General features: G+C 40.8%; 1 protein-coding gene across 3 annotated transcripts in view; it reads right to left on the bottom strand.

The window, feature by feature from the left end:
- The window catches only part of si:dkey-219c3.2 (transcription initiation factor TFIID subunit 4), a 48311-nt gene extending 37790 nt beyond the window's left edge, over positions 1–10521 (bottom strand). Inside the window, exons 1-9 of one of the 3 annotated variants that reach the window (XM_053506413.1) lie at positions 8952–10521; positions 7833–7993; positions 7406–7495; positions 6881–7039; positions 6541–6663; positions 5352–5441; positions 1633–1812; positions 1454–1529; positions 1228–1339 (exon numbers count right to left, since the gene is read on the bottom strand). In XM_053506413.1, coding sequence (XP_053362388.1) covers positions 1228–1339; positions 1454–1529; positions 1633–1812; positions 5352–5441; positions 6541–6663; positions 6881–7039; positions 7406–7495; positions 7833–7993; positions 8952–10224 — 2264 coding nt within the window. In that variant the 5' untranslated portion in view covers positions 10225–10521. Of the gene's footprint in view, positions 1–1227; positions 1340–1453; positions 1530–1632; positions 1813–5351; positions 5442–6540; positions 6664–6880; positions 7043–7405; positions 7496–7832; positions 7994–8951 lie in introns of all 3 variants that reach the window. The other 2 variants (XM_053506414.1, XM_053506412.1) reach the window with 2 other exon arrangements.

Here is a 10521-nt window from a genome sequence, read left to right on the forward strand (position 1 = left end):
TTAATCATGATTAACCACACTCTATGACTGATTAACTAGATAATAATCAAATAAAGGCGCTAATATAAATATACTGCACTAATGACTAATGAATGTAAACCCTAAAACGTTCTTACTGAAATGTTTTAATTAACTAAAGACTATTTATACCCCACTGACTTTTATCTACTTATAATGACTGTGTATAATAATAATAATAATAATAATAATAATTAAAAAGGAGCAGAGTGATGTGGATTAAACTAAAAACCAAATACAGTCTTTCACACTTGTCTTTTCTTTTCTTTTTTTGTCCCTCTCCCCTTTCACATGCTATAGCACATTTTGCATTTAATCCTCCTGGAAAGCAGATAAAGCCACAGGTGCTTAAAAAAAGTGTTCAATTTGTTGCATCCCCTCAGCCTACCACCCAGGGAGGTTAAAGGACAATAGACGTGCAAGACACCTGGACCCAACCTCTGCAACTGCTGCTCATACTGCATTAGAGTGCAGAGTAATGGAAATGGAGAAAAGTGCCATCTGTATTCCAACACACACATGAGCTCAGGATTGTCTCGTATCACAGTGGTTGACAGGGGAGGAAGTTCAAGTTATCCATATTCCCAAGAAAGCATGGACAATTTTGTTTTATTATTTACACTCTGGATCTCCGAAGGAAAGCATGAACAGGATCGCGTCACTTAGGTGGACAAAATTCTATATGAATTTAGGTGCTATTTATATTTCTTTTTTTACCTTCTGAGTAAAACCTGATTTAATTAACAGCTCTAGGGGAAAAGTCAGAAAAAACATATAGCGAGCAAATATAATCAATTTTATGCTGAGGAAAAAAAAAGGAAAAAAATTCAGTACTCCAATTTTGTAAATGAACGTAACGGTCTTTTTGTTTGTTTGTTTTTGTCACACAAGCAGATCAAAGATTTTCTGCATCCAACCTCACAGTACAAACAAATCTCCTCATCTAGAGAAATTTTTATATTTTTATCTTTTTTAAACAAATCTAATCCAGATATCAACCTAATTAGTTGATCAGACTGCTTAAGAGTGTTAAGTGTTATGCAAGACTTTTTAAAGATTTTTTAAATAGCAGCACAAAAAGTGCCCTGGCCAGTTTTTTTTTTTTTTTTTTTTTAGAGCCTAGTGTGAAAGGTGTCTTTCACTACACACACCGGTGTTGATTTCTGGATCTCCCTCTTTCACACACACACACACACACCAGGTGTTTACCTGAAAGTTCCACCTCCTGGGTCATTCAGCTTCTGTTTCTGATTGGCTGAAGCCTGCATGGCGACGCCCATTGGACCCCTCACCTGCACCGCTGGCCCTCTCACCACAGCGCCTGCAACACACACATTCCAAACTGCACTCCATCTGCTAACTGCGGCATGCTGCCGCTGATTCAGTGATCAATCTCACAAACGTGTTCGCTCGTCATCATGAAAGAGTCACGCACCTTGAGGCCGGACCGACTGGGTGATCACCACGGGCATCCTGACTGGACCCGTCTGCACTCCTGGCCTCTTCACAGCCTTCAGAAGACCAAAAAAAAGGTCACAATGTTGGTTGTGTTGCATTGCGTTTGTTTACTTACATTCACTATTTCTACATAGTGGTACTGTGTGTTAAAAGTACCACCAGGGCGGCTTGGTCCTGTGTGACGGCGGGGCGGACAGCAGGCACCGTGGTGGCGAGGGAACGTGGGGGCGGAGCCTTAATGGTGCTCACAGTCAGAGGGCTGGGGGAGGTTTGAGCGAGCTGGGTCAGAGACTGTTGCGAGCTCAACAGCGTCATCCTCAGAGCAGGCAGGCTTTTCTGTATACACACAAAAATTTGAAGAAAATCCTTAACAGACTGCTACAGCGTTGTGCAAAATACAATACATATGATGAAATCGCAATACACATCATGTAGCAGCGGCATAAGTGAAATTAAACACCCAACTCAATTGAAATTACACACTCAGATGGTGCTCACACACGGTCACAATACAAACAATCATTTAGACCCGAGTTTCCATCCCGACTTCCAACTGTGCATAAATTGTAAAAAAATATTTTGATAAAGTGGTCAGCTCAAGACTGCTACGCCCTCACAGAATGACAATTATTCAAAACAGAGGAAACGGCGTCATCGTCAAACAACCTGAGCGTAGCTAGTTGATTTTTACAAAATTCTCATCATTTATATTTCACATTAAACAGAATGTAAAACAGGAAATGTCTAACCCGAAAGTGCTGAAACCAAGGCGAAGCTAGACAGGTTCTAATTCACATCCTTTATTTAGATGTGTCGTACTTTGTGCTGTAAAACCCAAAAAGTCTCCAGCTTTGAAAGTAAGTGCGTTCAACCTGCCCTATTTATCCCTCTCGATGACACTCCAGGAGCTCTGCAGTCTTCCTCAGTAGAAAACCTATCTACTTCATCAGAGCAAGTAGGCCTATTATTTTTGTACTGCTTACATTTTTACTGTTGTATTTTATTTGTATTTGTATTTATTTAAATCAAATCTGTTATCGTGGCTAAGAATAATTAACTAAATAAACATTCTCACAGATTTTTATTTAATATAACCTTTTCCATATTTTTTCATTTCCGTGTTTCAACCCTGTCCTTGCAGTTTATTTTAATCGTAATTGTCTGTTGTAATGAAAGTGCTTGTAATGCATCACATCCGGCTTTGACTTAAAACTGAACAATTCACGCATTTCGTAAAAAAATATGCAATACTGTTGTTTTTCGATATTTAAATACCAAGATACAATTTTCTAAAATAATCTTTTGAATTTTGTACCCCAAGTCAATCAATTCGTTGTAAATCTCCTTCACATTGTTTCCCTTTAAATACCAGAAACGAATAACAGCAGACATTTCAATGTATTTAACCGGTTGCGCCATTTTGGTTTTTACTCTCTAGCGGCATCGTGAGAAACTACATAACATACATTTTTTAACAAGTAGAGATGTTTAGGAACAGACTTATTTCTTGAGACACAATTTAAGCAAATATTTTTGTTTCTTTCATACAATAACAGAAAAGAAAGGAGCTCAGTGCAGATCTGACAAAAAAGATGGCAGAGTTACACCAGAAATGTCTCTTTCAACTTCCAAGATCAGTTTAACCAATTGTATGCATGCACCGTCATTGGGAGGTGGATCCACTTTTTAAAAGAAGACCCAAGCTGTCACCATCAGCTGAGAGGACTTAAAAGGGTTCAAAAAGTTTAGGAAAAAACAGGAAACAACATGGCACAGACTGGCCATGAACTGGAAGCTACTGGAACAGCAAGATTATTATTTACAGTCAAGCTAGTTTTACATCATCATGGACTGGATGGGTGCCATCAAAGAAAAAATTTTGCAGCTGACCACATGGACAAAAAAAGCGTTCAGGGATGTTGGGATGTGTACAGCAGAGGTGTTCAACCCAAAACACACTACATTACTGTTAAGCAGGGTGGTGGTAGCATCATGTCTAGGGGCTGTTTTGCTCTGCACTGGACAACCACCCCAACACGCATCAAAGCTGAGTGTGGAATTGATAATGCAGACTAACTTTAAGCTTTTGGAGATCCAGCTCAATTGTAAACTACCTAAACTATGGGTCTGAGGGATGCGCACATGTTTAAACAAAGTTCTCTTTTTTTAAAAAAAAAGCAATGGGTCCCACAATAAATAAATCAGTTGATATTACAGTAGGTTACTCAATACATCCTGATTTGAGTATTCACCCAAGCTGGACTTTAATCAGTGTTAATTAACAGTGAACGTGTATATTAATATTCATGACTGTGATGAAAACCAGCGTTGCAAAAGCGGTTCAACAAATATACTTTGAATATTGGAATAAGTTTTAAAAAATTATTTTATATAAAATAAGTATATATATATATATTTATTTAATATATAGATATCAAATTCCCGCGTCATGTTTGTCTGCATGGAGTTTGCATGCTCTCCCTATGCTCAGTGGCTTTTCATCCATGTTCTCCAGTTTCCTCCCACAGTCAAAAACATATGCAGATTACGGGCAATTTGAGAACACCAATTAGCCAAGTGTGTGAATGTTGACCGGAGATCCCATCATGGCCGTACAAGATGGGAATAAATACAATGGTCACCATTGGCCTCAACGGTCCATAGTTGGACTACAGAGGTTCCTAGATGGATGGATGGATATGTATCGACATGCAAATGAATGAACCAAACGGTGGCCAAGTTGTGCTTAGGTCCGGGAGCCATTCAAAAATTGTTTGCATTAGTGGATAGCCAAGCAAAGCGGGTTTACAAATATTATGATTTTTTTTTTTTTTGCAGTTCGTGCAAAATTTTGTAAAAAACAAAGCACCATGGGTCTCAGGAAAGTTATCGAAGACTGGTTCTGTCAATGAAGACCATAAAGATGTCTCTTTGTTTAAAAAAAATTAAAATAAAATCCTTTGTACGGAGCACTTATATTGGCTGGAGACTGCGAGATTGGTCAGTCACAGCACATAAATGAAAACAATGGTTTTTTTCACAGATTTATGTAGGAAATATACAGGACACACATAAAAAATGATCAATTATAGAGTTGTCCTATCTTCAACCTGAATCATCTGCTAAAAGTAAAATTAAACCCAATCCTGTGTGTGCTGCATGCTTAGACCCTGTACTGATTTCTGAAAAACTTAAATGAGAATTTATTGAAAATGGTGCACCAAATTTTTGAGATTTCTTTCATTAAAGAGACATAATGCATTCCCACACAAAGACAAAGTTTCAAGCCCAATACTGCCATGACATTCATGTTCCTGATAAGTGTATGTAAACCTCTGTAAGACTGTAACTTCTTTCATGGATGTTGCACAACTTTTAAATGAAATAGTATGACATTTTTCACTTCTAAATGATTACACATTGTAACTGTCAGCACGATACTATGGTGTAAGAGGAATAAAACACCCCAGGAAGTGATTAATATATACAATAATCTACATTAACAGAACAAATCTGATTCTATTCTTGTAAAATTTTGTCATTTGTTGCTTTTGTCCTTGCTGTAACCACAGCCTGCAGTTTTCAATTTTTTAAAGCCGACTAGTTTTTCAGTTTAGCAAGCAGCCATAATAGTGTAACAGTAGTGTACAAGGCACCTGCTACATGCTTTATATACAGTGCTAAAATTAACAGCAAACAGAGCTCTAGAAGAGATGCATATGATAAAGAAATGATGATCTAGTTTCTGTTTCTACTAAATGTTATGGAGAGCAACAAGGAAAAGCTTTTTCTACACTCTGTATAACCCCTACTTAGCAACGAGGCATGAATAGAGCCACAGCTCTGTGGAGGACGAGGCAGGAGAAGCACATTACCTTTAGAAAGGGGATGAGGTAGGGCTGAGGAGACGACTTCAGCTCTGTCTGCAGACGATTTGTAAATTCCTCAGGCTCAATTTTGGCATCCTGTACAGAATTAAACACGGGATTTCACAGGATGAGGATTACTGTCCATCCAACACGAGAAACGTAAAACACATTTTCAGGATGAGACTTTATAAAAAAAATAAATAAATAAAAAAGGGGGTGCATAGTACACAAAGTATAAAATTTTTCAATCACCAATGACGGATTTAAAACATAACCAGACGTGCCCGTGAATTCGTTTGCATGGAATTTGATTGCACACTCATGCAATTCAAGTGTGTTTCTAAAAAATGAATAAAATTTTGAAAAGAAGTAAAACATTTTAGGGGGAGCGGAATGAGGGCGTGAGATCTGTGGGAGATCGAGTTTATTAAGTAGATTTCAATTGCACACTCAAAAGCATGTAATTCAAAAATGTACAGCGCCATCTGTTGAATTTTGTGATGAACAAATTTTTTTTGTGTTTGTTTTTTTTTTATGATAAGGACGTTTGTCATTTAAATTTTAAACTAGTATATTTTCTCTAACCTGTGGGCTGTTTGCGATGAAACGAAGCCTATATGTTACCTCAAGCTCGGCCAAATAGACATGTGAAAACCCCATTAAGATTTGTTCAGTAGTTTTTACTGGATATGTGCACAAACAAACAGACTGAAAAAAATTCTTCAACCATTTTGATGTGTTCTATTACTAATCTTACGTCCCCAAAATTACTTTTCCGCAAATATCTTTACATATACAGACACGCCAACTTTACAGTTTTATTATATGTATAGATGAGACAAATCCAAATGCATTTTTCTTTAATAGTGCACACTACACGACTGCAGTAAACTTCCCACAAGACACCGTAAATTGTTTGTTACCTAGTGACTGTGTTTGAATCGTGTAAATCTTAACCTTGGACAAAAAGATGTTAAACACTCTCAAGAGAACCCCAACTATCAATGATACACACTTGTTAAATGGCAGTTAAAACCCCTGGTCCAGGTCACAGGCACTGGACTATAAACTGATGTCCCGCTTTGCCTCAGCATGACATTTTTATCGCAGTAATTAAAAGTTATTAGAAAACACAGTGAAGCAGCGACGCCTCTGATGCTGCGTAACGTTACTGATAACTTGTGACGCTACTCACCAGCAGGTCCTGCACGAGCGCCTTCACGTTCTTTGAAGTTTCCGGAGAGGGGGAATTATGGGATGCCAGTTTGATTAATGTTGCTAGAAAATTCTTGCACTTTTTCACATTTTCTTGCATTTCCTGAAAAAAAAAAACAAAAAAAACCTGATCTGAACAAAAGATGTAGATATAAAAATTGACTCCTGTTTGATCATGACTTTTATTTGATCTTGTGCCAAGATGGTATGAGAACCCTAAGAACCACACACCTCCAGCACAGATGAAACTTACAAAAATAATGTTGTATAGAGCTTGAACAACTACTCAGAGATGTCAGGGTGATGTTTTAAACAGCTACCTGAGAGAGGCCGGTGATTCCCGTGGCGGGTGCAGCGGGTGCCGTGACAGTGGGTGAGGGTTTGAGGAGAGTCTGATTCGGAGTTTGAACACGAGCTCCGGCTGTGATCACAGTGGGGCCGCTGGGCTTCTGAGTAGTGCTCGCCGTCACCAGTGGGGTCTTCTAACACAACAACACAACCCATACATCATCACTCTTAGGCTCATGTGATGTTCCAGATATGTTTCCACTTAAATCTCATTCTATATTAAACGTATTTCCTTTGCAACATAAAATGTTTTGTGATTCTAACACCTTTTTTAATTCTTATCTCACTTTGAGAGTATGTTAGTGATGGGACCCAAAAATAAAGCTACCTTTAAATTACCAAATGAGGCGACACAAACTTAACTGCCTTAACTTAGCAGACCAACGCCACTTCAACACCAGCAGCAAGTATACTCAGACGGAACTTACTATTTGGAGAGATGACTCAAGCTAAACTGGAAAGAAACTTAGAGAAATGTTAAACATGGATATATGTACCTGTAGAGCCGGGCTCGCGGGACTGGCTGCCTGGACCACTTTAGCCTGTGCAGGAGGGATTGGTCGGATGGCTTGGGACGTCACTGGCGACTGCAAAGTGAGACATTGTACAGAATGAAATCCTGTGAGCAAAGATCTTATGGGCCATTTAGTATGCCTGGACCTTTGCTAAAACAATCTGCTGTTTAAATTAATTCTCATATAAATGATGGCTTAACCCCGAGCCTTGCACTGTCCTACACTGCGGCATGGTACCCTAAGCACATAGCATTTTTCTGTTTTAGCTACACTCTAAAAATAACGACAGCCTTTATTTTTTTTACGTTAAACTATCAAAGCTTGGAGATGAAACATACATATTAAAGATGTAAGACAACAAAAGGAACAGTTTAGCCCCCTTCCTTTCTCAGAGCGGGTATTCACATACTTGTTGCACAGGAGCGGTGACTCGGATGGTGGCTCCCGTGGTGGTTGTCGCAGGCGTAGGAGACAGAGCAGCTTTCGTCTGATTCTGAGCCTTCGCCTGGGCTAGAACCTGCTGAGGAACCAGCACTAACTGGCCAGCTTCGGTCCGGACGAGCACCATTCCTACAGCACATACGATACAGGACGATAAACAGGATGCAAGATCACGACAAACTTTTAAAGCACCAAACGAACTCGTATTGTTCAGATAAATGCCACTATCAGCTCTTTTTGGTTAGCCTTTACATCGGCTCCTAGTGTTCTGTTAATAAAGTAACAATGGATATTGCACTTTTTGAAATTTATAATATTAATTTGTAAAGCTGATAACACAACCTATGATCAGATTTTACTTATGTATTAACCTTTGGCAGTGAAAACTATTTTCTATTGTCTGCTTTGATTGCTTCTGTAAATAACAGTCGATATAGAAACTAAGAGTAAAAGTACTCCATCGCGGGCAAACACACACACACACACACACACACACACACGACAGGGCGTGCACAAGAGCGGGCATGGAAATGTGAACTTATTCAATGGAATAAAATCTACTTAAAAAAATAACAATAATAAAATAAAATAAAAAAATATATATATTTATATAGAAGGAGACTTACACTCCACGCATAGGTGAAAAGAAATTTAACTTTATCTCTGGAATATAAAAAGATTACTGAAAAGTTAAATGTGTTTAATCCAAAGGTCAATATCTCAAACAAGTACGCCTACAAATGATACTGATTTAATTCCTATATATATATATATATATATATATATATATATATACATACACAAGTATTAGGAGGAACTCTTTGTATAATGTGTGTGTGGGGGAGGAAAGTTCAGCACTAGAAAACTCTCTGGATTTAATAAAGCAACAATATAAGAATTACTGTGAATATTTAAATAGTTTTCAAGAAATAAACCTGTACTGGGGCAATACGCATTTATTTTACCCCTGCATTATAAAAACTGAGCGCACCATATAAACTTTCAGAAGAAATCATTTCTTCCATAATGGTGAAAACTACAAGAGGGTGAAGCGTGAATGATGCTCGTGTGTCGTCTGCACACTCACCCGGTGGTATAGTGAATCCAGGTGGTAACTGAATGGTGGTCTGTTGTTGAGGTCTGACCGTGAGCTGGGGTACCACCGCCCTGGGAGCAGGTGCCGCAGGAACCCCGGGTCGCACGGCCACAGTGGTCGGCGCTCCAGACGGCGTCCCGGGTCTCAGCATACCCGCAGGCTGTCCTGCGAGACCCACTTCCGGCTTCACCAGCACAGACGGGGTGCTCGCCACACTTAGAGGGGTACTGACTGCACCCGAGAGCGCGGGCGTGCCGGGTATAGGAGGCCGCACCGCTACAGGAGAACCGGCAAGCTGATTCGGGACAATGGTTTTAATCTGGGTTTGGGGGTTGGTCTTGATCAAGCCGGCATTGGAAAAGGTCAGGGCCGAGGCTAGGGCCGAGCCGGGGACCGGGGCGACGCTGACGGGCGCTGTGAGTTTAGGGTCACTGGGATTGGGGGCGATGTTGGAAGGTCGGTGCAGGGTAACAGCAGGGACTGTCTGAGGACCGGGTCCACCCACAGGCTGGGAGAGGACATGATTAGGCTGAACAAGAAAAGTACCGTTAGTTCCTTTAGTAGTGGATGTGTTGCTGTTGTCTGTGCCAGTGACAGCACCGTTCAGCCCGCTCTGAGACCCGGCTGCAGGAGCTGAGCTGAGAGCTGCACCGGCACTGCTGCCGTTCTCACCAGCCAGGACTCTGGACGAGACGCCGCGGATGGCTGGGGTTATGTGATTGGTGTTCGGGAGAGTATCGGTGGCTGATGAAGATGGTGATGGTGAGGCTGATGATGATGATGATGCTACAACTGCTGCGTCACTTGAACAGTTCGGAGAAGTTGCGAGTCCCGGCACAGCGGGCTTTGGTACTAATGTGATGTTTGGCTGCACTCGGTTGGTCGCCATCATCCCGCCGGCGCTCAGGGCGCCAGGAGCGGGGACCGGGTCGGTGCTCGGTGTCCTCTCGGAGCCGTTCTCGCGCTTTACCTCCACTCTGTGTAGTCCTGACGCTCGCGCCTCCAATGCGGTTCCCGCTTGAGCACCTTGGGCTTTTCCTAAGTTGTTGTTTCCGCTCTCGGGTGCTCCTGACCTTCGCGCCTCGCTCTGGGATTTATTCTGACCGCCGAGCTCCGACTCCAACGAACCCACCAAGTCGCTGACGGCTTTTTCGTCCACTTCTGAATACAGCATATCCTCCAGCGGATCGGGGACGCCCGCCATCTTTGGAAGACGCTCTACAGAGCGTGTCGTGCGCGTGCGTTGTTTTGCCGCGAAGTGCATTGTGGGGGGAAACGGGCGCGGTGACGTCACAATTCAGCTTCAATGGACGTGCTAAGACGTTGTGTGGTTTGTGTTTGCTGTTCCATCGAAACAGATTCATATCAGAATTTAGATATGGTTAAAAATAAGAAATTAGCTGCGTATTATTTTGTTAAGAATATTACTGGTACAATTCCATATTTATACCATAAAAATCTACTGCAGTAATCCGAAGTGTTAAACAGATAAAACCTTTGTTTAAAATGCTGCTAACCAGTGTAAGATCTGTCCTGACACTGCTAGCTGATCCAGTTGTTA

The sequence above is a fragment of the Clarias gariepinus genome, chromosome 10 (genome assembly GCF_024256425.1).
Source record: "Clarias gariepinus isolate MV-2021 ecotype Netherlands chromosome 10, CGAR_prim_01v2, whole genome shotgun sequence".
In the NCBI taxonomy this organism is placed as follows: domain Eukaryota; kingdom Metazoa; phylum Chordata; class Actinopteri; order Siluriformes; family Clariidae; genus Clarias; species Clarias gariepinus.